The following is a 23686-nucleotide window of genomic DNA, read 5'->3' as shown; positions in this document are numbered from 1 at the left end:
AAGACCGCGGAACCATGATTCTAATTGCGCCCTACTGGCCGCGTCCGATATGGTTCCCTCTTCTTCTGGAATTGTCCTCCGAAGAACTGTGGAGATTGGAGTGTTTTCCAACCCTCAGAACGAGGGGTCACTTTTACATCCCAGCCTTCAGTCTCTGGCTCTCACGGCCTGGATGTTGAGAGCCTAGAATTCGCTTCCTTGGGTCTTTTGGAGGGTGTCTCACAGGTCTTGCTGGCTTCCAGGAAAGATTCCACTAAGATGTGTAACTCTTTAAATGGAGGAAGTTTGCCATCTGATGTGACATCAAGGCCATGGATCCCCTTTCTTATCCTACATAGACTCTGCTTGAATACCTTCTACACTTATCAGAGTCTGGTCTCAAGACCTACTCCATAAGAGTTCACCTAAGTGCAATTAGTGCATATCATCAGCGTGTAGAAGGTAAGCCTATATCTGGACAGCCTTTAGTTGTTCACTTCTTGAAAGGTTTGCTTTTGTCAAAGCCCCCTGTCAAACCTCCACCAGTGTCATGGGATCTCAACGTCGTTCTCACCCAGCTCATGAAAGCTCCTTTTGGACCACTGAATTCCTGCCATCTGATGTACTTGACCTGGAAAGTCATTTTCTTGGTGGCTGTTACTTCAGCTCGTAGAGTCAGTGAGCTCCAAGCCTTAGTAGTAGATGCACCTTATACTAAGTTTCATCACAACAGAGTAGTCCTCCGCATGCACCCCAAGTTTCTGCCGAAGGTGGTGTCGGAGTTCCATCTCAACTAGTCGATTGTCTTGCCAACATTTTTTCCCCATCCTCATGCCCACCCTGGCGAAAGCAGCTTGCACACCTTGGACTGCAGAGATCGTTGGCCTTTTACATGGAGCGGACGAAGCGCTTCAGATAGTCCACCCAGTTGTTTGTCTCTTGTGATCCCAACAGGAGGGGAATCGCCATCAGTAAATGCACCATTTCCAGTTGACTAGCAGATTGCATTTCCTTCACTTAAGCCCAAGCTGGGCTGACTCTAGACAGCTACGTCACGGCTCATAATGTCAGAGCCATGGCTGCGTCGGTAGCCCACTTGAAGTCAGTCTCCATTGAAGAGATATGCAAAGCTGCAACATGGTCATTAGTCCACACATTGACATCTCATTACTGCTTTGAGCAGGATACCTGACACGACATTCGGTTTGGGCAGTCGGTGTTGCAGAATCTGTTTGGGGTTTAGAATCCAACTCCACCCTCCTAATCCCATTTTGTTCTGTTCCAGGCTGCATACAAAAGGCAAAGGAAACTTCCAAAAATGAAAACATCCCGCCTTTGCCTGGTCGAGATCCGTCAGATGTCTCCTGAAGGAGGATAGTGTGCTCAGTCCTGTCCTTAGTCCTCGGGGACTTTCTGCTTTTCTTCTCTTCCCTTTGCCTTTCGTAGGTCTGTTTCTTGTACATGATCTACGAGTCCTCTAGATGGAAAATCTACTTCCAAGCCATGCTTCCTCACTAGATCAAGAAGGCTATGGTGTCTGCATTTTGCTAGTGGGTATTCCACTTCCAGCTGTCTTCCAGGTATTTTCTAATTGTGGCATCATACCTTCCTGGGTGTACACCCATCTGTTCTTTCTGGAGTTGAGATGTTGGGTGTTTGCGTGTTCTGCAGAGCTTTTCTTTTCCTGTCACTTTCAGTTCCGGTTCTCTGCGTGGGTGACTGCATCTTTGGAAGGATCAGTGCTTTCTTCGGGTTCTTCAAGTTCCCACCCTATTTAAGGACTGCTTTGCTATATCCCACAAGTACCTGGATTCATCTGCTGCTGATGCTAAGGAATGAAAAATTGTTTCTTACCTGATCATTTTCTTTCCTTTAGTCACAGTAGATGAATTCAGGGCCCCACCCTATTTTTTCAGCAGTAATTCTTGGTGACTTCTGTTCCTTCTGTCCTCCATAGTGCTGCTTTATTTAATTTTTAGGTGGTCTGTTGGATTTTGCCTTACAGTTCGGGTTGATGCTTTTCCCTTTGGGGGAGGAGAAACATTATATTTCTGTTTACTTCAGCTTTGTTATGAGAAATACTGACTGACCAGGGAGCATTCTGTCCCATAAGGCAGTGCAATTCAGCACTCTCTATCTCCACTGCTGGTAGATGGACTCAACCCACAAGTACCTGGATTCAACTGCTGCGACTAAAGGAAAGAAAATTCTCAGGTAAGAAACTTGATTTTTCATTAGGGTAGCTGGCATAGTCTTTTTTCACTGGTGTCAAGAAAGATGTTCTGTGAAAAGACAGGATGGAACAGAGCCAGCATTTTGATACCCAAAACAGTTGAGGTACACACAAAAATAAACATGTAATGTTACTGCTTTTTTGATATCCTCTGAACTTAGTCAAATATAGATTTGATGTAAGAGTGACAATGAAAAAAGGAAGGCGGTCAAGAAAGACGCACCTTCATATTTATCGTGAAAAGCAGTGTGTAGAAAGAATTTGTGCACTTCGTATGTGGTGTGCTTATAAGTTCAGTAGCCCTTGGATGTATCATCTGCCATAAATCTTTTGTTTTCATCCTTGTCTTTGACTTGTGAATCATAGAAATAGTAGCTGTGAAGAGAGGTTTATATATAAAGTCAGGCCAAAATGTTTTTATTCTTTAAAATTTTTCTTTCTCTGAATGTTTGTCTTAACAAATTTTAGATTAAAAAACAGATTTTGTTCTGTCTGCTAATTGCCTTTAGGACCTGTAACTTGAAAGTCTGACATTCACAGATACGCACTGACAGATGATCAAAAGCCCCGCATTGTTCCAAACAGCGCTCTAAAATAGCGCTGGAACAGCACGGGGCGCTATTAGACCTATGATCAAAGATAATGCATGCAAATTTAAGCAGCGCAATCATCTCTGCTCATGGGGTAGAAGTGCTGGAGAATTGTGCCTGAGCATGCGCTCAGCACAATCCTCCTGCTCTTGTTTGACAGGTCTGGGCTGGAGACCAGTGAAAAGAAAAAGATGGCCAAGGTGGGCGTCCTCAACTGCCCTGTTGCAGGGACGGCCAAATTTCAAGTGGGTGTCGGAGGTATAGCGATGGGGCAGTTGAGGACGTCCAAATTTTGGCTGTTTCTGCAATGGGCAATTAAGGACGTCCAAAATTGGATGTTTCTATGAGAAAGACGTCGTTCTCATAGAAACATCCAATTTTGGACGTCCTTAACTGCCCATTGCAGAAAAGGCCAAAATTTGGACGTCCTCACCTGCCCTCACTGGCAGGTTTGCTGTAGGGGGGAATGGGGGCCTGCCAGCATGCAAATGCATGCTGGACAGGGCTCAACATTCCTCCCCAATGATCTGCAAACCCTAACGCCAGCTCGGAGCTGGCGTAGGGTTTGTCACAGCCAGTGACCCAATCTTTGGCGCGCTGGTCGCTGATCATTGCGGATGAATGTGTTAAGCACTGATTTGCATGCATTTGCAAGCTACTTGCGCTAAGAGCCCTGTTTAGCATGCATTTGCATGCTACTTGCGCTAAGAGCCTTCAAGCTCATTGTTTCACGCGCTCGAGGGCTCTGATCATGGGGCAGTAGCAAATGCCGGCGCTAGTATGGCGCTAACAGCCTCTAGCGCCGGCGTTTGCTTTTGATCATCTGCCTGTCAGTGGATATTGCCTTCTACTTTCATTACCCTTCCTCCTTTACTCCCAGTTGTTTTCCAATCTCTTCTCTTGTCTTCATTCCCCAACTCCTGTCCCGCCCACCTCACTGACTCTTATCCTAAAGCTTTCTTGCTCAGACCATTCTGCACTCCTAAGGCTGAGCTCAGCTATTTCATCCAACAGCTGAAATTCTTAAGGGTAAAATCTGACTTGGCTTCTTTTTCCTATGAGCTGAAATAGTATTAAGCCTGGAGCTGGCATGTTACTTTTCAGGAAGACTTCTTCTTTTTTTGTTTGTTTGTTTTTAAAGGAGAGAGAATGTGCTTGGCTTTCTGAACGTAACCAAAACCATAGCATCCATCCTTAAAGATAGCATCAGTGTTTGTTCCTCTTGTTGGAATAGCATCAGGGCATGCTAGTAGTATAGAAGGCTTACCTTTGTGCTAATATCGTATGAAACTTCCAAAAATCTTTGAATTGATGAAGTTGTTTTGTTTTCTTGTTTCATTATTTTGAACAACCAATAAAAAAGGGGTTGTAAAAATGTATGAAACAAATCTTTTAAAAATATATATTTACTTTATTTCAATAATATCCCACAATAGGTTAACAGTATTTATCCAAGATATTTTTTAAATGACCTTAATATCTAAAATGTATATATGTATTGACTGCTTTTTATGCCACCCTTTTATAATAATATCTCTGTGTATAAGGGGGATTGGTTGGGATATATTATTTGAGCCTATGTCCCTTATACACATAAAAGGTGAGCAGTCACAACATATGTACAGTTTAAATATTAATATCATTCTTTCTTGGATAAATATTTTTAACCTGTTGTAGTAAATTGTTCAAATAAAGGGCCCTGTTTACTAAGCCGCTCTGTAGGTGAGCAAACTTTTTAGCGCGTGCTTAACATTAGCACATGCTAAGGATAGAGACACCCTTAGGAATATAATGAGTGACTGTCAGCATTCGCTAATTTTTAGTGTGCACTAAAAAGTTAGCGTGCCTACAGCGTGGTTTAGTAAACAGGGCCAACAGTAAATATACTTTTTTTTAAATATTTGTTTTCATAGATTTTTGCAACCTAATATCCTATGAGCCATAGTAATCCAGTACATTTGAGAAACAAACATACTGAAACACGTTTAGTCCTCCCTAGCTGCCAGTTATTTGGCATTAATGTCCAGATTGCCTCTGTCTTTCTATCACTGGTCCCAGTTTTATTGGGAACTCTTGTAACAGTGGTGGACACCTTTACTTATTTGAGTGTTTTGATTCACAGCTTTTCTTTGAACAGCAGATTTGTCTTAAAAAAAAAAAAAAAAAAGACTTTTTTGTGTTATGCCAAATATGTTCTCAGCCCTTTTTTCATGATGTGGCATTGCATATTGTGCTCCATGCCTTATTGATATCTTACTTGGATTATCCAAGGACAAGCAGGCTCAATATTTGTACATGTGGGTCATCGTCCACGACAGCCCAGGAGACGGAAGAAACCTTTTAAAACTCTGGAACCTTCCAGAATGTTCTGTTGCGTAGGCTGACCCACCGCACATGAGTAGGTGGCTTCCCGCGACGTGAACGTGCTGCGATCAGTTCTTTTTCTTCCACACCTCGAGAGAGTTGTGCTCGCCGCTACTCCCTTGTGTTTTGCCCAGGAGATCGCGTTTATCGCGCCCTCTTTTTCTTCTTTTATTTACTTCCTCAAGTAAAATAAAAATAAAAGTTCTTTCCTTTTATTTTTTTAGTTTTTCCTCAAGTTCTCAAGTTTCCTTTCTTTTCTCGTTGCGGCAACCTTTAGGCTGTTCGGCCGCTTCTTTTTTCCCTTTGTGCCTTTTTAAGTGGCACAATCGAGCCTTTTGATTTCGTGGACGCTATTTTTCCACCCATGTCATCGAAGACTCCCAGCGGCTTCAAACGCTGTACTCGCTGCAACCGGACCATCTCGGGTACCGCCCCCCATTCGTGGTGCCTCTGGTGTCTTGGGCCCGATCATCTTCCAGCTTGCCTGTAAGCTGTGTAAGTTAATGAAGAAAAGGACCCAGGTGGCTCGAGAGGCTCAGCGCGAGAGACTTTTTTTCTGATTGGTCTGGTCCTTCGACATCGGTACCGAGGTCGGCGGCGTCCAGGGAAGCAGAGACACCGGGGAGCCGAGGGAGTCTGCACCCGAGAAGCGTCGGTGCCAGTGGAGGAAGCAGGGGTCGACTTCTCGACCTCCCCCATGAGGTCGTCAAAAGTCGAGGCAGGCTCGTGTTCGGGCTGCTCTTAAGGAGCTTCTGTCAGATACCAGAGAGAAGCGCTCATGGATCAGGCGACCCTCAGGGGAGGAATGCTGGCTTCGGCCTAACCCCTGGTAAGCCTTTCCTCAGCTGAGAGGTGCCCAACTCTACCACCGGCTGCCTTTCAGGTGCTGTGGAGGACTTGCAGCTCATCTGCATATCCTTACAGCCTTCTCCGGGGTAACACCCAGGTCCACTCCGATCCACTCAGGGCCTCCGCTCTAGGGGCATTTTTCTCTTTACATCTAATCTTCTTCCCAGTTGGTAAAGTACCTCAGTTGTTTATGGCCCCTATTCACATTCTCTTCCTAGCCCTGTCCCTTCCTAATCTTTTCCCTCACCCCCTACCTCTCTCTGCTACAGGAACTTGCTGCCCATCCATCGACTTCATCACCTCACCTTCTCTCCTACCCACTTCCTCCCTCTTGGTTTTTAATCTCCGTCTCTTTCTGCCTTCCATTTTGCCTTCCCCATTCCACCTAAATACCTCTCACCTTCGACGCCTTCGTGGCCACACCTCTCCTACTCTTCTCCGCTCTCTTTTACTCCTTCTCTTACTCTCAGCTGGTGACATCAATCCCAACCCTGGCCCTCCTCACCAACTAGTATCTCAACTCTACAGATCCCACTGCGACCTCTCTAACCTCATCTCTATTCCTCTACTCCCCTCCTCTTCTCTGCCCTTCTCTTGCGCCCTATGGAATGCCCGCTCTATCTGTAACAAACTCCCCTATATCCAGGACCTCTTTATCTCGCGTCACCTCCATCTGCTTGCCATAACAGAAACCTGGCTCTGCCCTGATGACTCTGCTTCAGTCGCAGCCCTCTGCCATGGCGGTTACCTTTTTTTCACATACTCCTTGCCCTGCTGGTCGTGGGGGCGGTGTTGGACTACTTCTCTCTCCCTCCTCCAGATTTCAACCCCTTCTTCCACCTCAATCTCACTGTTTTTCCTCCTTAAGTCCACTCTATCCGCCTTTTCTCTCCTCTGCCTCTTCGAATAGCGGTCATTTATCGTCCCCCTGATAAGTCCCTTTCATCCTTTCTCAGTGACTTTGATGCCTGGCTTGCCTTCTTCCATGACCCTTCCTCCCCCTCTCTCATCCTTGGTGACTTTAATATTCCTGCTAATGATCCTTCCAAGTCTTATATTTCCAAGTTACTCGCTTTAACAGCCTCCTTTAATCTCCAACTATGCTCCACCTCCCCCACTCATCAAAATGGTCACTGTCTTGATCTCATCTTCTCCTCCAACTGTTCACCCTCTAGTTTCCTTGCCTCTGATCTTCCCCTCTCTGATCACCATCTTATAACTTTCACACTTAAATCTCCTCCCTCCCAGTCCCGTCCTATCTTATCTAATTTGTCTAGGAATCTTCACGATATTGACCCTTCATCTCTATCCTCCCATGTTTCAAACCTCCTCTCTACTGTGGCACCATCCACGTCTGTCAACGAGGCTGTTTCTTCTTACAACAATACTCTATCCTCTGCCTTAGACACTCTTGCACCTTTGATGAACCGCCCTATAAGGCGTACAAAACCACAGCCTTGGCTGACTTCTAATATCCGCTACCTACGTTCCTGTACCCGCTCCGCCGAACACCTCTGGCGGAAATCTCAGGGCCCTTGCTGATTTCTTACACTTTAAGTTCATGCTGACCTCCTTCCAATCTGCTCTTTTATGCGCCAAACAGGATTATTATATCCAACTGACCAACTCTCTTGGCTCTAACCCTCGACTTCTCTTCACCACATTGAACTCTCTCCTCAAGGTGCCCCCTCCCCTAACTCCCCCTTCATTATCTCCTCAGACCCTTGCTGAATTCTTTCACGACAAGGTTCAAAAGATAAACCTTGCATTCTCTACCTCACTACCTCTCCCTCCACTAGTCCGTTCCCTCTCTCTCCTTCCCCTCATTCCTTTTCCTCCTTTCTTGAAGTTACTATAGAGGAAACTACACTTCTTCTTTCTTCCTCAAAATGTACCACCTGTTCCTCTGATCCCATTCCCACCCACCTTCTTAATGCCATCTCACCTGCTCTTATTCCTTTTATCTGTCACATTCTCAACCTCTCACTTTCCACTGCAACTGTCCCTACTGCCTTTAAACATGCTGTGGTCACACCTCTCCTTAAGAAGCCTTCACTCGACCCTACTTGTCCCTCTAATTACCGACCCATCTCCCTCCTCCCTTTTCTCTCCAAATTACTTGAGCGTGCTGTTCACCACCGCTGCCTTGATTTTCTCTCCTCACATGCTATTCTTGACCCACTACAATCTGGTTATCGCCCTCTCCACTCAACTGAAACTGCGCTTACTAAAGTCTCCAATGACCTATTACTGGCTAAATCCAGAGGTCTCTATTCCATCCTCATTCTTCTTGATCTTTCCGCTGCTTTTGACACTGTCGATCACAGCATACTCCTCGATACCCTGTCCTCACTTGGATTCCAGGGCTCTGTCCTTTCCTGGTTCTCTTCCTACCTCTCCCTCCGCACCTTCAGTGTTCACTCTGGTGGATCCTCTTCTACTTCTATCGCTCTGCCTGTCGGCGTATCTCAGGGTTCTGTTCTTGGTCCCCTCCTCTTTTCTATCTACACTTCTTCCCTTGGTTCATTAATCTCATCCCATGGCTTTTCCTACCATCTCTATGCTAATGACTCCCAAATCTACCTTTCTACCCCTGATATCTCACCTTGCATCCAAACAAGTTTCAGCGTACTTGTCTGACATTGCTGTCTGGATGTCTCAACGCCACCTGAAATTAAACATGACCAAAACCGAGCTTCTCATTTTTCCCCCCAAACCTACCTCCCCACTCCCCCCGTTTTCTGTTTCTATTGATGTCTCTCTCTTTCTCCCTGTCTCCTCAGCTCGAAACCTTGGGGTCATCTTTGACTCTTCTCTCTCCTTCTCTGCTCATATCCAGCAGATCGCCAAGACCTGTCGTTTCTTCCTTACAACATCCGTAAAATCCGCCCCTTTCTTTCCGAGCACTCTACCAAAACCCTCATCCACACCCTTGTCACCTCTCGTTTAGACTACTGCAATCTGCTTCTTGCTGGCCTCCCACTTAGTCACCTCTCCCCTCTCCAATCGGTTCAAAACTCTGCTGCCCGTCTTCCGCCAGGGTCGCTTTACTTATACTACCCCTCTCCTCAAGTCGCTTCACTGGCTCCCTATCCGTTTTCGCATCCTGTTCAAACTTCTTCTACTAACCTATAAATGTACTCACTCTGCTGCTCCCCAGTATCTCTCCACACTCGTCCTTCCCTACATCCCTTCCCGTGCACTCCGCTCCATGGATAAATCCTTCTTTCTTATCTGTTCCCTTCTCCACTACTGCCAACTCCAGACTTCGCGCCTTCTGTCTCGCTGCACCCTACGCCTGGAATAAACTTCCTGAGCCCCTACGTCTTGCCCCATCCTTGGCCACCTTTAAATCTAGACTGAAAGCCCACCTCTTTAACATTGCTTTTGACTCGTAATCACTTGTAACCACTCGCCTCCACCTACTCTCCTCTCCCCCTTCCTGTACACATTAATTGATTTGATTTGCTTACGGTTTTTTTGTCTATTAGATTGTAAGCTCTTTTGAGCAGGGACTTTCTTCGATGTTTGTGCAGCGCTGCGTACGCCTTGTAGCGTTATAGAAATGCTAAATAGTAGTCGTAGTAGTAGGGAGAAGAAGAAGACCCCAGGTATTTTTCAGAGGAAGAGTCCTGTGGGCTTCCCTCTGATCCTACTCCACCGATTGAAGTACAGATGTCTCCACCTGAGAGTCTTACTCTCTCATCCTTTGTACAGGAAATGTCTAAGGACATTCCATTCCCAGGGCTGAGATGCTCGAGGTCCTGGATTATCCTTCTCCACCTGCAGAGGTTGCAACGCACCCCCCCCCCCCCCGGCACAATACACTCAGGGAAGTGCTGATGCGGAATTGGTCTTGCCTTCTCTCTAATCCAGTAGTCCCCAAGAAGTCCGAGTCCCAGTACAGAGTCCATGGAGAGCCTGTAATGGTGAAGGCCCAACTTTCTCACGATTCCCTGGTAGTGGACTCTGCTCTCAGCGCCCCCAGGCAGAGAGTCTAGGACCTTGGATTCTTTTGGGAGGAGAACGTATCAGGCCGCAATGCTCGCCACCAAGATACAAACGTACCAGCTCTACACAAGCATTCACTTACGGAACTCGGTGAGGCAACTGTCTAGTTTAGTTGAAGCACCTCCTCAGGAGCTTGCTGAACCTTTTCACCTGGTGGTCAGGCAGCAGAAGGCGTGTTGCAAATTCCTGGCCAGGGGGTCTTACGACACTTTTGAGGTAGCATCCTGAGTAGCTGCTCAAGGTATAGTGATGCGCAGACTCTCATGGTGCGTATCTCTGACTTGGATCACAAGACCCAGCAGCGAATAGCGGATGTTCCTTGCCAGGGGGATAATCTTTTTGGAGAAAAAGTAGAGGATATGGTTGATCAGATGAAAAAGCATCATGGTGCCATGGATTCTCTCTCCTGCCGGATGTCTTCTGCTACTGCCTCCTCTTCTAGGAGGTTTTTTGGAGGGAGGAGGAGTGCTCCCTATTCCTATAATAGGCGTAGGTACGCTCCTGCTTCTCAGCAGCCAGTTCAGGCTCAATCCCAGCATGTGCGTTCTCGTCAAAGCCGTGCACCTAAGGCCCCTAGGGCTCCCCAGCAAAAGCAAGGCACAGGCTTTTGACGGGCTCCAGTGCAGCATAGCCGCAGTAAAAGTATCCATACCGGGCGGCTTGCCTGTCGGAGGGAGGTTGATATTTTTTCACCAAAGGTGGCCTCTTATAACCTCTAACAGGTAGGTTCTTCAAATAGTCCGGTTAGGATACACACTCAATCTGGCATCCAAGCCTCCAAATTGCCCACCAGGAGCTCAATACTTCAGCTCCCAGCACAAGCAGGTACTTGCAGAGGAACTCTCCACCCTTCTAAAGGCCAGTGCGGTCAAACCCATTCCACCAGGGGAAGAAGGGCTGGGATTCTATTCCAGGTACTTCCTTGTGCAAAAGAAAACGGGGGATGTGTCCCATCCTAGACCTAAGGGCCCTGAACAAATTCCTGGTCCGAGAAACGTTCAGGATGGTTTCCCTGGGTACCCATCTTCCCATGATTCAGAAAAACAATTGGCTATGCTCTCTGGACATAAAGAATGCCTACACTCACATCTCAGTACTTCCAGCTCACAGGAAGTACCTTCGATTTCAGTTGGGAACTCAGCACTTTCAGTACTGTGTACTGCCCTTTGGCCTAGCATCTGCGCCCAGGGTCTTCACAAAGTGTTTGGCAGTTGTCGCAGCATAGCTGTGCAGACTGGGAGTGCATGTGTTCCCTTATCTCGATGATTGACTGGTGAAGAACACTTCGGAAGCAGGGACTCCACGGTCCATGCAGATGACTATTCAACTGCTGGAGCTATTGGGGTGTGTAATAAATTATCCCATGTCCCATCTTGTTCCTGTGCAGAAATTGGAGTTCATTGGAGCTCTGTTGGATACACGGGCGTCTCGAGCTTATCTTCCCCAGGCAAGGGCAGACAATCTTCTGGCCCTAGTGTCCTTGGCTTCAACGTCTCAACAGATCACAGCTCACCAGATGTTGAGACTTTTAGGGCACATAGCCTCCACCGTTCATGTGACTCCCATGGCACGCCTTCATATGAGATCAGCTCAATGGACCCTAGCTTCCCAGTGGTGTCAGGCCACAGGGAATCTAGAGGATGTCATCCATCTCTCCACGGACTTTTGCAGTTCCCTTCAGTGGTGGACCATTCGATCCAATTTGATCTTGGGACGTCCATTCCAAATTCCTCAGCCACAAAAAGTGCTGACGACGGATGCATCCCTCCTGGGGTGGGGAGCTAATGTAGATGGACTTCACACTCAAGGGGTTTGGTCCTTTCAGGAAAAATGTCTTCAGATCAACCTCTTGGAATTGCAAGCGATCTGGAACGCTCTCAAGGCTTTCAGAGATCGTCTGTCCAACCAGATCATCCTAATTCAGACAGACAATCAGGTTGCTATGTATTACACCAACAAGCAGGGGGACACCGGACCTCGCCCTCTGTGTCAAGAAGCCATCCAGATGTGGCTTTGAGCTCACCAGCACGGTATGTTTCTCCAGACCACATATCTGGCAGGTGTAACCAACAGTCTGGCCGACAGGTTGAGCGGGGATCATACAGCCTCACGAGTGGACTCTCAACTTGGACATAGTCCGCAAGATCTTCTGAGCGTGGGGCACCCCCTCTGTGGATCTTTTTGCCACTCAGACAAATCACAAAGTCCCTCAGTTCTGTTCCAGACTTCAGGCCCACGACAGACTAGCATCAGATGCTTTTCTCCTACATTGGGGAACAGGCCTTCTGTACGCGTATCCTCCCATACCTCTAGTAGGATAGACTCTGCTGAAACTCAGGCAAGACCGCGGAACCATGATTCTGATTGCACCTTTTTGGCCCCGTCAGACCTGGTTCCCTCTTCTTCTGGAGTTGTCCTTCGAAGAACCGTGGAGATTTGAGTGTTTTCTGACCCTCATTGCCCAGAATAAGGGGTCGCTTCTACATCCCAACCTCCAGTCTCTGGATCTCGCGGCTTGGATGTTGAGAACTTAGAAGTTGTCTCTTTAGACCTTTTATTAGGGTATCTCCCAAGTCTTGCTTGCTTCCAGGAAAGATTCCACGAAAAGGTGTTGTTCTTTTAAATGGAGGAGGTTTGCCGTCTGGTGTGACAGCAAGGCCCTAGATCCTTTTTCTTGTCCTACACGGACCCTGCTTGAATACCTTCTACACTTATCAGAGTCTGGTCTCAAGACCAACTCCATATGGGTTCACCTTAGTGCAATCAGTGCTTATCATCAACGTGTAGAAGGTCAGCCTATCTCTGGACAGCCTTTAGTTGTTCGCTTCATGAGAGGTTTGCTTTTGTCAAAGCCCCCAGTCAAACCTCCACCAGTGTCATGGGATCTCAACATTGTTCTCACCCAGCTGATGAAAGTTTCTTTTGAGCCACTGAATTCCTGCCATCTGAAGTACTTGACCTGGAAAGTCATTTTCTTGGTGGCTGTTACTTCAGCTCGTAGAGTCAGTGAGCTCCAAGCCTTGGTAGTTCATGCACCTTATATTAAATTTCACCATAACAGAGTAGTCCTCCGCACTCACCCTAAGTTTTTGCCGAAGGTGCTGTCGGAGTTCCATCTGAACCAGTCAATTGTCTTGCCAACATTTTTTCCCCATCCACATACCCACCCTGGTGAGGACAAGTTGCACACCTTGGACTGTAAGAGAGCATTGGCCTTTTACATGAAGCGGACAAAGCCCTACCGACAGTCCACCCAATTCTTTGTTTCTTTCGATCCCAACAGGAGGGGAGTTGCCATCGGAAAACGCACCATTTCTAATTGGCTGGCGGATTGCATTTCCTTCACTTATGCCCAAGCTGTGTTGACTTTGGAGGGCCATGTCACGGCTCATAATGTTAGAGCCATGGCTGCGTCAGTGGCTCACTTAATGTCAGCCTCCATTGAAGAGATTTGCAAGGCTGCAACGTGGTTTCTGCCTCGCCTCACCCCACGCATGGGACAAACTCCCCGAGCCCATACGCCAGGCCCCCTCCCTGCCCATCTTCAAATCTCTGCTTAAAGCCCACCTCTTCAAGGTCGCCTTTGGCACCTAACCTCTACACCTCTACCCAAGAAATCTAGACTGCCCCAACTTGACATTTCGTTCTTTAGATTGTAAGCTCCTTTGAGCAGGGACCGTCCTTTTTGTTTATTTTGTACAGCGCTGCGTAACCCTAGTAGCGCTCTAGAAATGTTTAGTAGTAGTAGGATTGCATTTCCTTCACTTATGCCCAAGCTGGGTTGACTTTGGAGGGCCATGTCACGGCTCATAATGTTAGAGCCATGGCTGCGTCAGTGGCTCATTTAAAGTCAGCCTCATTGAAGAGATTTGCAAGGCTGCAACGTGGTCATCTGTCCACACATTCACATCTCTCTACTGCCTTCAGCAGGATACCCAACGCGACAGTCGGTTTGGGCAGTCGGCGCTGCAGAATCTGTATGGGGTTTAGAATCCAACTCCACCCTCCTAGGCCCATTTTTGTTTTATTCCAGGCTGCATTCTCACCTAGATGAGTTTGTTTTCAGGTCAATCTCTGTTACGTCCTCGCCGTTGTGAGGCCCAATTGACCAATGTTCTTTGTTTTGAGTCAGCCTGGGGGCTAGGGATACCCCACATGTAAGAATATTGAGCCTGTTTGTCCTCGGAGAAAATGAAGATACATACCTGTAGCAGGTATTCTCCGAGGACAGCAGGCTCAGTATTCTTACAACCCTCCCTCCTCCCCATTGGAGTTGTTTACACTTATATTGTTTTGCTTTTTATTAAACTGATCGCTGCACGTTCGCGTCGTGGGTGGGAAGCCGCCCACACGTGCGTGGTGAGTCGGCCCACGTGACGGAACGTTCGGGAAGGTTCCAGAGCTTTGAAAGGTTTCTTCCGTCTCCTGGGCTGTCACGGACGACGACCTACATGTAAGAATATTGAGTCTGCTGTCCTCGGAGAATACCTGCTACAGGTATGTATCTTCATTTTATGGAACTGTGGTATATGCAGACTTACCTTCATCTAGCCTGAAGCAACTTCAGACTTTGCAGAATGGAGCTATACGCCTATTGGGTAAAGCCCACAGATATGATCATGTAACACCATTATTCTTTTAGATTTCATTGGTTTCCCATATCTTTTAGAGTTGTGTTAATTTGCTTGCTAGTGCTTGCACATAGATCTTTCAGTGAAAATGTGCACTTCATTTTGCTTCTGATTCAATAGTATGTACCAGGTGAAGCTTTGCAGTCTTTTTCTGCACAATGATTCACCTCATCACGGACTTGCTGGGAGTCCACTCATAAAAGAGTGCCTTTTTGTGGTTAGTGCCAGTTCTTTGGAATAGGCTTCTTGGTTTCATGTATGTGGAAGGTTCTTTAAGTAAAAAGTTTAAGATTTTGTAGAGGCTTTGGTATTGTAGAGCCCCCCCCCTCCCCCCACCCAGGATTTGGGAGAGTCCGCTGAAGGAACCTGTAAGAATATGGTTTGTAATAGTGTGATTACTCTGTGTGATTGATTGTATTTGGACACTTTCCTATCTTTAAGTGGTGGTCTTTTTATGTTTATTGTAATAATGTATTTTTAAGTTATTATAAACAGTGATCTGCTAAAGCCAAGCAGTATAACAAATCTTAATAAATGGTAAAATGATTAGTTGTGTTCAGGTGGGGGGGTGGATTTTGGTGGAGCACAGGCGGAGTCACAATTTACATGTGTATTTATAAAATACACTTGTTTGCATATGTTATGTATTCATACATTCACTCTAGATTCTGAGCTGGTGTAAATGTACATGGCTTCATTATAGCTACAATTTCTGCAGCTTTTCAGGGAGAGTTCTATAAAGACACATAGGCACCTATGTGTTTTTATAAGATAGGCTACAAATAGGCACCTCCTTCACCATCCAATCTAGATGACCTGTTATATAATTACTCTCTAAATGTAAGGAAGGCTTGTTGTGATGTGAGATTCCTCATTAAAAATTGGAATAGAATTCAGTATACAGGGTTTTATTCTTACAAAAATAATGGAGTTAAAAATATGATGACAAATATTATACCAGACCAGCTGAACTTAATCTTATTTCTTTGAGAATTGTTTTAAAACAGTATCACATAGCAACTAAATTAATAAAAATAAATAAAATTTAAGTTTAGTTACAAACTAGTTTATTTCTTTTTTTTTTCCAGTCCCCTTTTGCTTTCTTTTACGACCACATGAAACTTGAGACGCCATCTAAAGCTAAATCACTTAGTGGAGTTGGGCAATTTCCAAGTGTCCAACAAGAAGGCCTGGTTTAGGCTGCGATGGCCACTGTCATTCCTGGTGATTTGTCAGAAGTAAGAGATACCCAGAAAGTCCCTTCAGGGAAACGTAAGCGTGGTGAAAGTAAACCAAGAAAAAACTTTCCTTGCCAGCTGTGTGACAAGGCTTTTAACAGTGTTGAGAAATTAAAGGTTCATTCATACTCTCACACAGGAGAAAGGCCCTACAAGTGCACACAACAAGACTGCACCAAGGCTTTTGTTTCTAAATACAAATTACTAAGGTATTAAACTCTATTTATCTTTCAGCTTATATCATCTCTTTTCTGTTGGGCCTTTTAAGCTTTGTAAAAGTATAAATGTGTGAAAGTTTTCATTTAATTTTGCTTTAAATAATGATGCTAGCTAATGTCTGTTTCTAAATTTCTAAACTACATAATTTTTACCTGTTAATTTGTTGGTTAAATTAATGAAAAAAGAGCACATTTGTTCAGAGTGGAGTTGCTGCAGAAAAGGTACATGGACTGAGAATTTTGGGGGTAATGGACATTTCTCCATCAGCACTTTTGTGCCTGCTCATATGTTTTTACTTTCAGTAGTTAACAACCAGAACAAAAACTAAAATGTCATGAAATGGTTCATATTTTCCTATATGTAAACTTTCTGTAGTGTTGTGCTGTCAACTTTAAAAAAAAAAAAATCTCTTGTGAAGGAACTTGAACATAGTTTAAATGCCATTAGAAAAAAAAATAAAAACTGATTATTTGTGGTCGAAATAATTACTTACAGAATATATCTGTGTTTAAAGGCATATGGCTACTCATTCTCCTGAGAAAACCCACAAGTGTAATTATTGTGAGAAAATGTTTCATCGAAAAGACCACCTAAAGAATCACCTACATACACATGACCCCAACAAAGAGGCCTTTAAGTGTGAAGAATGTGGAAAGAACTACAATACCAAGCTTGGTTTTAAACGTCACTTGGCCTTGCATGCTGCAACAAGTGGTGATCTTACCTGTAAAGTATGCTTGCAGACTTTTGAAAGCACAGTAGTACTGCTGGAGCACTTGAAAACTCATGCAGGAAAATCGTCTAGTGGAGTGAAGGAAAAAAAACACCAGTGTGAGCATTGTGACCGCCGGTTCTACACACGGAAGGATGTCCGTAGACACATGGTCGTGCACACTGGAAGAAAGGACTTCCTTTGTCAGTACTGTGCACAGAGATTTGGACGGAAGGATCACCTTACTCGCCACATGAAGAAAAGTCACAACCAAGAACTTTTGAAGGTCAAAGCAGAGCCAATGGACTTTATAGATCCCTTTACTTGCAGTCTTTCTATGCCTATAAAGGATGAGCTGCTTCCAGTGATGTCATTACCTTCCACTGAACTGACATCAAAGCCATTTACAAACACTTTGCATTTGAATCTCTACAACACTCAGATTCAGGCCATGCAGAGTTCTGGATCTGCACATCAAATGGTTGCCACGACATTGCCTTTGGGTATGACTTGTCCAATAGACATGGATTCTGTTCACCCTTCTCACCAGCTTTCCTTAAAATATCCACTTAGTTCTACCTCATATACAATTACTATGCCTGAAAAAGAACAGTCGTTGAAAGGGGAAATAGAAAGTTATTTAATGGAGATGCAAAGTGGTATGCCCTCTTCATCCCAGGATTCCCAAGCATCTTCATCAAAATTAGGGTTGGAGCCACAAGTAGGGCCACTAGATGATGGTTCTGTGGATGTCTCCCTTTCAAAAAACTCTATTTCTATTAGTGAATCTCTCAGTACACCTTCTTTAGACTTTCCTCAGTTGTTCAACTTTATACCAGTTAATGGTCCCCCCTATAATCCTCCTGTTTCTGTTGGAAATATTGGAATGAGCTATACACAAGAGGAAGCACATTCATCAATGACTCTTTTTCCACCACAACCTCAGGACCTTCAAGATCCTGGGAACAGTATATGTTTTGGTTCTCTACACTCACTATCCTCAGCTTTCACAAGCAGTCTAAGCACAACCACCACCTTACCACGCTTTCACCAAGCTTTTCAATAGGATAAACAAAGCTGACTCAGTACATATTCTATTTGTAGGATTGCCTTAAATGACAATGTTCTAAAATATAGTGCCAACTATTAAGACATTATTAAACCCCTTTATTTCTGTGTACAGTACCAGACTCATCAAGCCAGTAAGCAATTTTCTACATTTTGGGTTTTTTAACAATATTTTTTTCAAGCCGTTTTGAGAATGTTTTCAATTATGTTTACCTTGTTTTAGGAAAAAAAAACTTCAACTGCTCTGGTTTTTTTTCATCGTTCACATTCACTGCCAGTTAACGGAAATTAATTTTTTCTATAACATGTTAGAAGAGAGCAGCCACTAGTAAACTTAAGTGATAGATATTTCTAGTACTTTGGCCTTTCTCTTCTTTTATTAAAGTGAATGTCGGTGTCCATGCCTTCAAATTCAGCTAAATTTTAGACTTCTAACTGACTTTTACCTGGTGCCTAAAGAGTGCATTTGGCATATTTAACTATGGGTTCTGATTTAACTCATTACCTGAAATTTAGACATTTTAAGTTAGTTTAGAAGCATCCTGTTTTGAAAAACATGTGCAGTGCTTTTACATTTGCACGTAAATTGTAGGGAGGAATCGGGGTGACCTTTTATGTAGAACGTTTCATATCTCTCGCTGAAGTAGATGCCACTTGCATGAACATGAAATAGTGAACAATTCAAAAGAATCCATATTTGACAAAACCATTCAGCTATCCTATCAAGTTGCTGTTTGTTCTTAAAATTAGAAGTGCTTCATTTTATGTGTTTATACTGGTAAAGAAATGCAAAAAGAGAATATCTTTAAAAGCATAACATAGTGTTATAATTAGTAATATGAATGTATTATTTTGGCAGAGTTTTTACTTTAATTAGTCCTTGCTGTTTTAGTTAGTATAAAAGATGTGCTGCATAGGACTCCTCCAGTTCTCTGTGCACATTCATAGGCATTGGTCTTTTCTAGCTCTCACAGCCAAAATCTTATCTCAGTTGCCATTTCAATGTTAATCCATGAGCCAATGCAAACATAAAATCATTTTTTAATCACATTTATGGCTGTTCTCATCTGTTCTACATGGCGTTCATATGCCAGAGCAACAGATGGATAGTTAGCACAGTTGCTGTACCTGAGTACTTGGTTAAGGACTTCCCTCGTTACCAAGTTTTGAAATTGGACTCCTAGGAGTGAAGTAAAAGCATATTGCTTATGCCATTTTTAACTATTACAATATTGTGTATGTATAGATTGCCCCCTAAATCCCTCAGTTACAGCAAACTTCAGATTTGTTTGGTTAAGTTGGTCAAGTTGTTCCTTGATTGATAAAAAGATTTTTTTTTCTTAAACCTACAAGAACAAAATAATCAATGTGCTTTGGATCAGTAATGCAAATGCATGCAAAGTTCAAGTGGTTAAAATGTACTTTGCATGGCGGAAAGTTTCACTCTTTTGCTCATGTACTCTTATTCTAGAAACCATGCACAAGTATAGTTTTTATAGTTTTAATATTTTAATGCCGAGTATTGTACATTTCAGTACTAAATCATAACTTTTTCCAGGTATGGTTTTGTTCCAAAGGCATTAATCCAGGGTAGTAAGGAGAACAGCTTTTCAAGTTCTGCAAACTCTAAAATATACCTGGTATGAAAGAGCAAGTTGTTTATCTCAAATGACTTTCTGCTGTTCTTCAATGTTACTTCCTATAGTTTCTGTGAAACAAATTGCTTACCTAGTTAGTAGTCTTTTGCCATTTATACCATTTGAGAATAATAAAACTGTAACTGCACAAATAAAATGAAAATCTGGTGTATAGCTACTTGTATCATAAACAAGTTTAAAAGAACACAATTTCATTGGCTAAAAAATATAATTTAAGTTAAATTGACTTATTTCCCACGTAGGATTTATGCAGAATCAAAAATAGACATTCTAGACTAAGGGTGCACAAGTGTAGACCTCAGGGCATGCAAAAAGGTCAGATTTTCAGGATATCCCTATTGAGTAAGTAGTAGTTGCATAAAGTGGGAATATGGATTTCCTAAAAGCCCGACCTGTTTCCCGCCCTCCCTAAGGACTGAACTCGTGTATTCTTATTCTAGATGTGTATTCACTTTTGCTTATTATTTTTTTTTAAATCAGTGTCAGGTGTAAGTATAATTGTTTGCAATCATTTTGAATATGGGGAAATGTATAGGTGTGCAGGTCCTCAAGCGAGGATAGTACTAGTTTTTATTTTCACCTTCAGTTTTGTTTAGTTGCAGCTCCAAATACTTGAAAGTGACTTATTGTAACGTGGAATAGTGTTTGATTTTTGGAGCAGATATTTCAATTTAAACACATTCTTTTTTTAGAGTGAGTATCTTTGTTTTTTTTTTTTTTTTTTTTTAAGTGTAGCTTTTGTTCCAAGAACTGGCCCACAGGCATGCCTGAGTAATCAAGATGAATCTTCAAGGGTGGCAAGCAATGAATATTCATGATAGAGATTTGCATAAAAGAATGAGTGAATTTATGTCTAGGTTACTCTGAAAAGCAGACCTGTTCACATCTTTCAAAAGACCAAAATAACAGTCTTCCTCACTGAGGCCCCCTTTTACCAAGCTGTGGCAAAAGGGAGCCTGCACTGGCATCAGCGCATGATTTTCACATGCACCGAGGCCTCCTTTTACGGCAGCTGGTAAAAGGGAAGTCTCACTTTCCTACAAGAAATGGCCATGCAGCAAGTAAAGCACTTGTCATGCGACCATTTTGTGGGGGAGCCCTTACCGCCACCCATTGAGGTGGCGGTAAGGGCTCCTGCGCTAACCCAGCGGTAACTGGGCAGCGCACGGCACTGCCCAATTACTGCCAGGTACACTTCAGTACCACAAAAATAAATTTTTTGTAGCGCCAGAAATGACAGCACACATGGGGTGGGAAGTACCGCGGGGCTGCTACGATAGCCCGGCAGTACAGTCTGTATAGCAAGCAGTAAGCCCGCGTTGTGCTTACCGTCGCTTAGTAAAAGGAGCCCTTAATTAACCACAAAGGCTTATGTTGAGGTGTCACTTGGAAGTATCAAAGTTTCACCAAAATTTATACACTGTAGTCATCATAGGTCTTAATCTTAGTCCCCATTTAATTTTTAATATTTAGAAAAATATTTAAATAAAATTTAAAACAGGTAAATCCTTAAGTCATCCTTTCAATTATAGGTAGTACTCATCTGCTTAGTAGAAGTTGGCAGGGGGAGACTTAACTCTGACATGAAATTATGTTTTGCACTAGGCTGTGTCAAGGATCGTCCCCAACAACAAAAAGCAGAATTATTAGAATAATACTTTTAGAAAACTTTGTTATCAAAAGCATATTTTCTAAAAACATTAAGGGGTCTTTTATGAAGCTGCAGCAAAAGGGGCCTGTGCTGGCAGCGTATGCTTTTGATGAGTGCTGAGGCCCCCTTTTATCGCAGTGGGTAAAAGGGAGGTCTTTGTTTTTTTAAAAGAAATGGCAGTACAGCAAGTCATGCACTTGCCGCGTGGCCATTTCTGGGGGGGGGGGGGGGAGCACTTAACTGCCACCCATTGAAGTGGCGGTAAGGGCTCCCTCAGTAACCAATTACCGCCAGGTACACACCAGCACTACAAAAACTGTATTTTTGCAGCGCCGGAAATGGAGCATGCTGAGGGAGGGAACTACCGCCGGACTGCTGTGGTAGCCCGGCGGTACTTCCCTTTTAGCAAGCAATAAAGCGTGCATTGGGCTTACTGCCACTTCGTAAAAGGGCCCCTAAATCATCAAACATGGAAATTTAAGTGCACATACTGCTACAGTGATATTTCTTAAAGTAATAATGCCACTGTGATTTTTTTTTCTATTTATATCAAGTGACTCCTAAAAAGAAGACACATGGCTGCCAATCACAGAGTTTCAGGGATTGAAACTAATGTCATTCATTTCGGAATTCAAGCCTAAAGGAGTAAATGTGTTGAGTTAATAAATCCATCATTGTTCTTTATAATTTATCAGTCTTTCAAAATAACCACCCTACCAGTATTATATTTCAAGCCACGCATGAATGCTGAGGTCGCTGTCAATGGTGTTTTCAATCTCTAATAGGATCTACTTGGACTGATCCTCGGACAAAGAGATGACTTATAGCTGCATTGTCTACATCTTGCTCCAGTTCTAGAGTGATATGCATTACTTTGTCCTTGTTATCTTGTTTTTGTTGGATTCAACAGTCACCCTGTTCGGCTGCGTCTCATTGAACATAAATTGCTATTGCTATAGGTAACTTACAGGCTCCTTTAGTACAAAGTTGGCAGGAAACACAACATACAGTAGCTGATATTAGAAGGTGGATTATTGATCAAGCCATTTTGAGAGACTGCTAGATTATAAAGAACAACACTGGATTTATTATCTCAAAACACCGCCACCATTTTGTCTCTTGAAATATCACTGTGGCAGTATGCGCACTGAGAAATGTTGTGTTGGATGGTTTCATGTTTTAGAAAACATGTTTTTGATTGGAATTTTTTTAAAGTATTTTCTAATTGTGCTTTTTGTTGTAGGGGATGATCTGTGATACAGCCTAGTGTGAAATATGATTTCATGTTGGATTGAAGTCCCCCCCCCCCCCCCCCCACACCTGTCAACTTCTACCAAGCAGATGTGTGCTATCCTATAATTGAAAGGATGATTTAAAGATTTCGCTTTCAATTTTGTTTAAAACTTTTTTTTAAATATTAAAAATTAAGAGGGTGGCTAAGATTGAGACCTATAAGTACTAAGTATTGCCGTACTGGGACATACCAAGGGTCCATCAAGCCCAGCATCCTGTTTCCAACAGTGGCCAATCCAGGTCACAAATACCTGGCAAGTTCCCAAAAAAGTACAAAACATTTTATGCTGCTTATCCCAGAAATAAGCAGTGGATTTTCCCCAAGTCCATTTTAATAATGGTCTATGGACTTTTTGTTTAGGAAGCCATCCAAACCTTTTTAAAACCCCACTAAGCTAACTGCCTTTACCACATTCTCTGGCAACGAATTCCAGAGTTTAATTACACAATTATGGTCCTAAATCATGGTGAAACTTTGATACATCTGAATGACACCTTGGACAGTCCAGCATATGCCTTAGTGGTTAATTATGAGAGGAACCCTGTTATTTAGTGTTTATGGTAAACTTCCTTTTTGAAAAATGTGCCATTGTTTGGATGTACCTTTACAGTATAAGCATAGTTTGGGGGGTAGGACCAAGTAACACCTTCATCAAATGTTGCAGGTACTAATGCTGAATTGGTCCCAGCACCATTGTGCCTTCCTTCCCCCTCAGAAGTAAGCAGTCAAATGACACCTGTGTTTTAAAACCTGATTTACTAAGACTTTTATTACCATTCTGTGTCTTAGGATATAATTAACTAATTATTTTTCTTAAGAGAGGTTTACAGAACAATTCAACAAACCCAGAGCAATTTTCAAAGACACTTTCAAATAGTTTAGCAAGTATTTTAAAGAAAATGCCTCTTGAAGGTAAACTGCAAAAAATCTGCTGTGGTATGGATCCGGATACTTACCAAATTTCAAAAATCAATTTGCTTCTATAGTCAAACTTGAACCAGGTCCAGACTAATAATTCAACCATCCCATGACCTAAAACAGAGCACTTTTTGAAAATGGAGGCCTTTGCTTTCAGAAATTTTGCTTTGGGGTTTAGGCAATTGATGTTGGCATTCTGATACTGGGCAGATAGCAACTAAACAAATTAAAAATGGCTGACTTGATGGCTGTGCATTGTCACTCAGAGGGG

At 43.4% G+C, this 23686-nt stretch overlaps 1 protein-coding gene across 3 annotated transcripts in view; it reads left to right on the top strand.

The window, feature by feature from the left end:
• Nucleotides 1–20532, top strand: part of PLAG1 (PLAG1 zinc finger) — a 123050-nt gene extending 102518 nt beyond the window's left edge. For 2 of the 3 annotated variants that reach the window (XM_030214611.1, XM_030214602.1), the window contains exons 4-5: nt 15746–16104; nt 16629–20532. In XM_030214611.1, the coding sequence (XP_030070471.1) occupies nt 15863–16104; nt 16629–17892 (1506 nt within the window). In that variant the 5' untranslated portion in view covers nt 15746–15862 and the 3' untranslated portion in view covers nt 17893–20532. The remainder of the gene's footprint in view (nt 1–15745; nt 16105–16628) is intronic. The other variant, XM_030214619.1, reaches the window with a different exon arrangement.
• Nucleotides 20533–23686: the final 3154 nt, after the last annotated feature.

Source organism: Microcaecilia unicolor, chromosome 1 (genome assembly GCF_901765095.1).
Source record: "Microcaecilia unicolor chromosome 1, aMicUni1.1, whole genome shotgun sequence".
Lineage (NCBI taxonomy): Eukaryota > Metazoa > Chordata > Amphibia > Gymnophiona > Siphonopidae > Microcaecilia > Microcaecilia unicolor.
The sequence above is the reverse complement of the archived record's forward strand: the minus strand, read 5'-3'. Positions and strand labels throughout refer to the sequence as shown.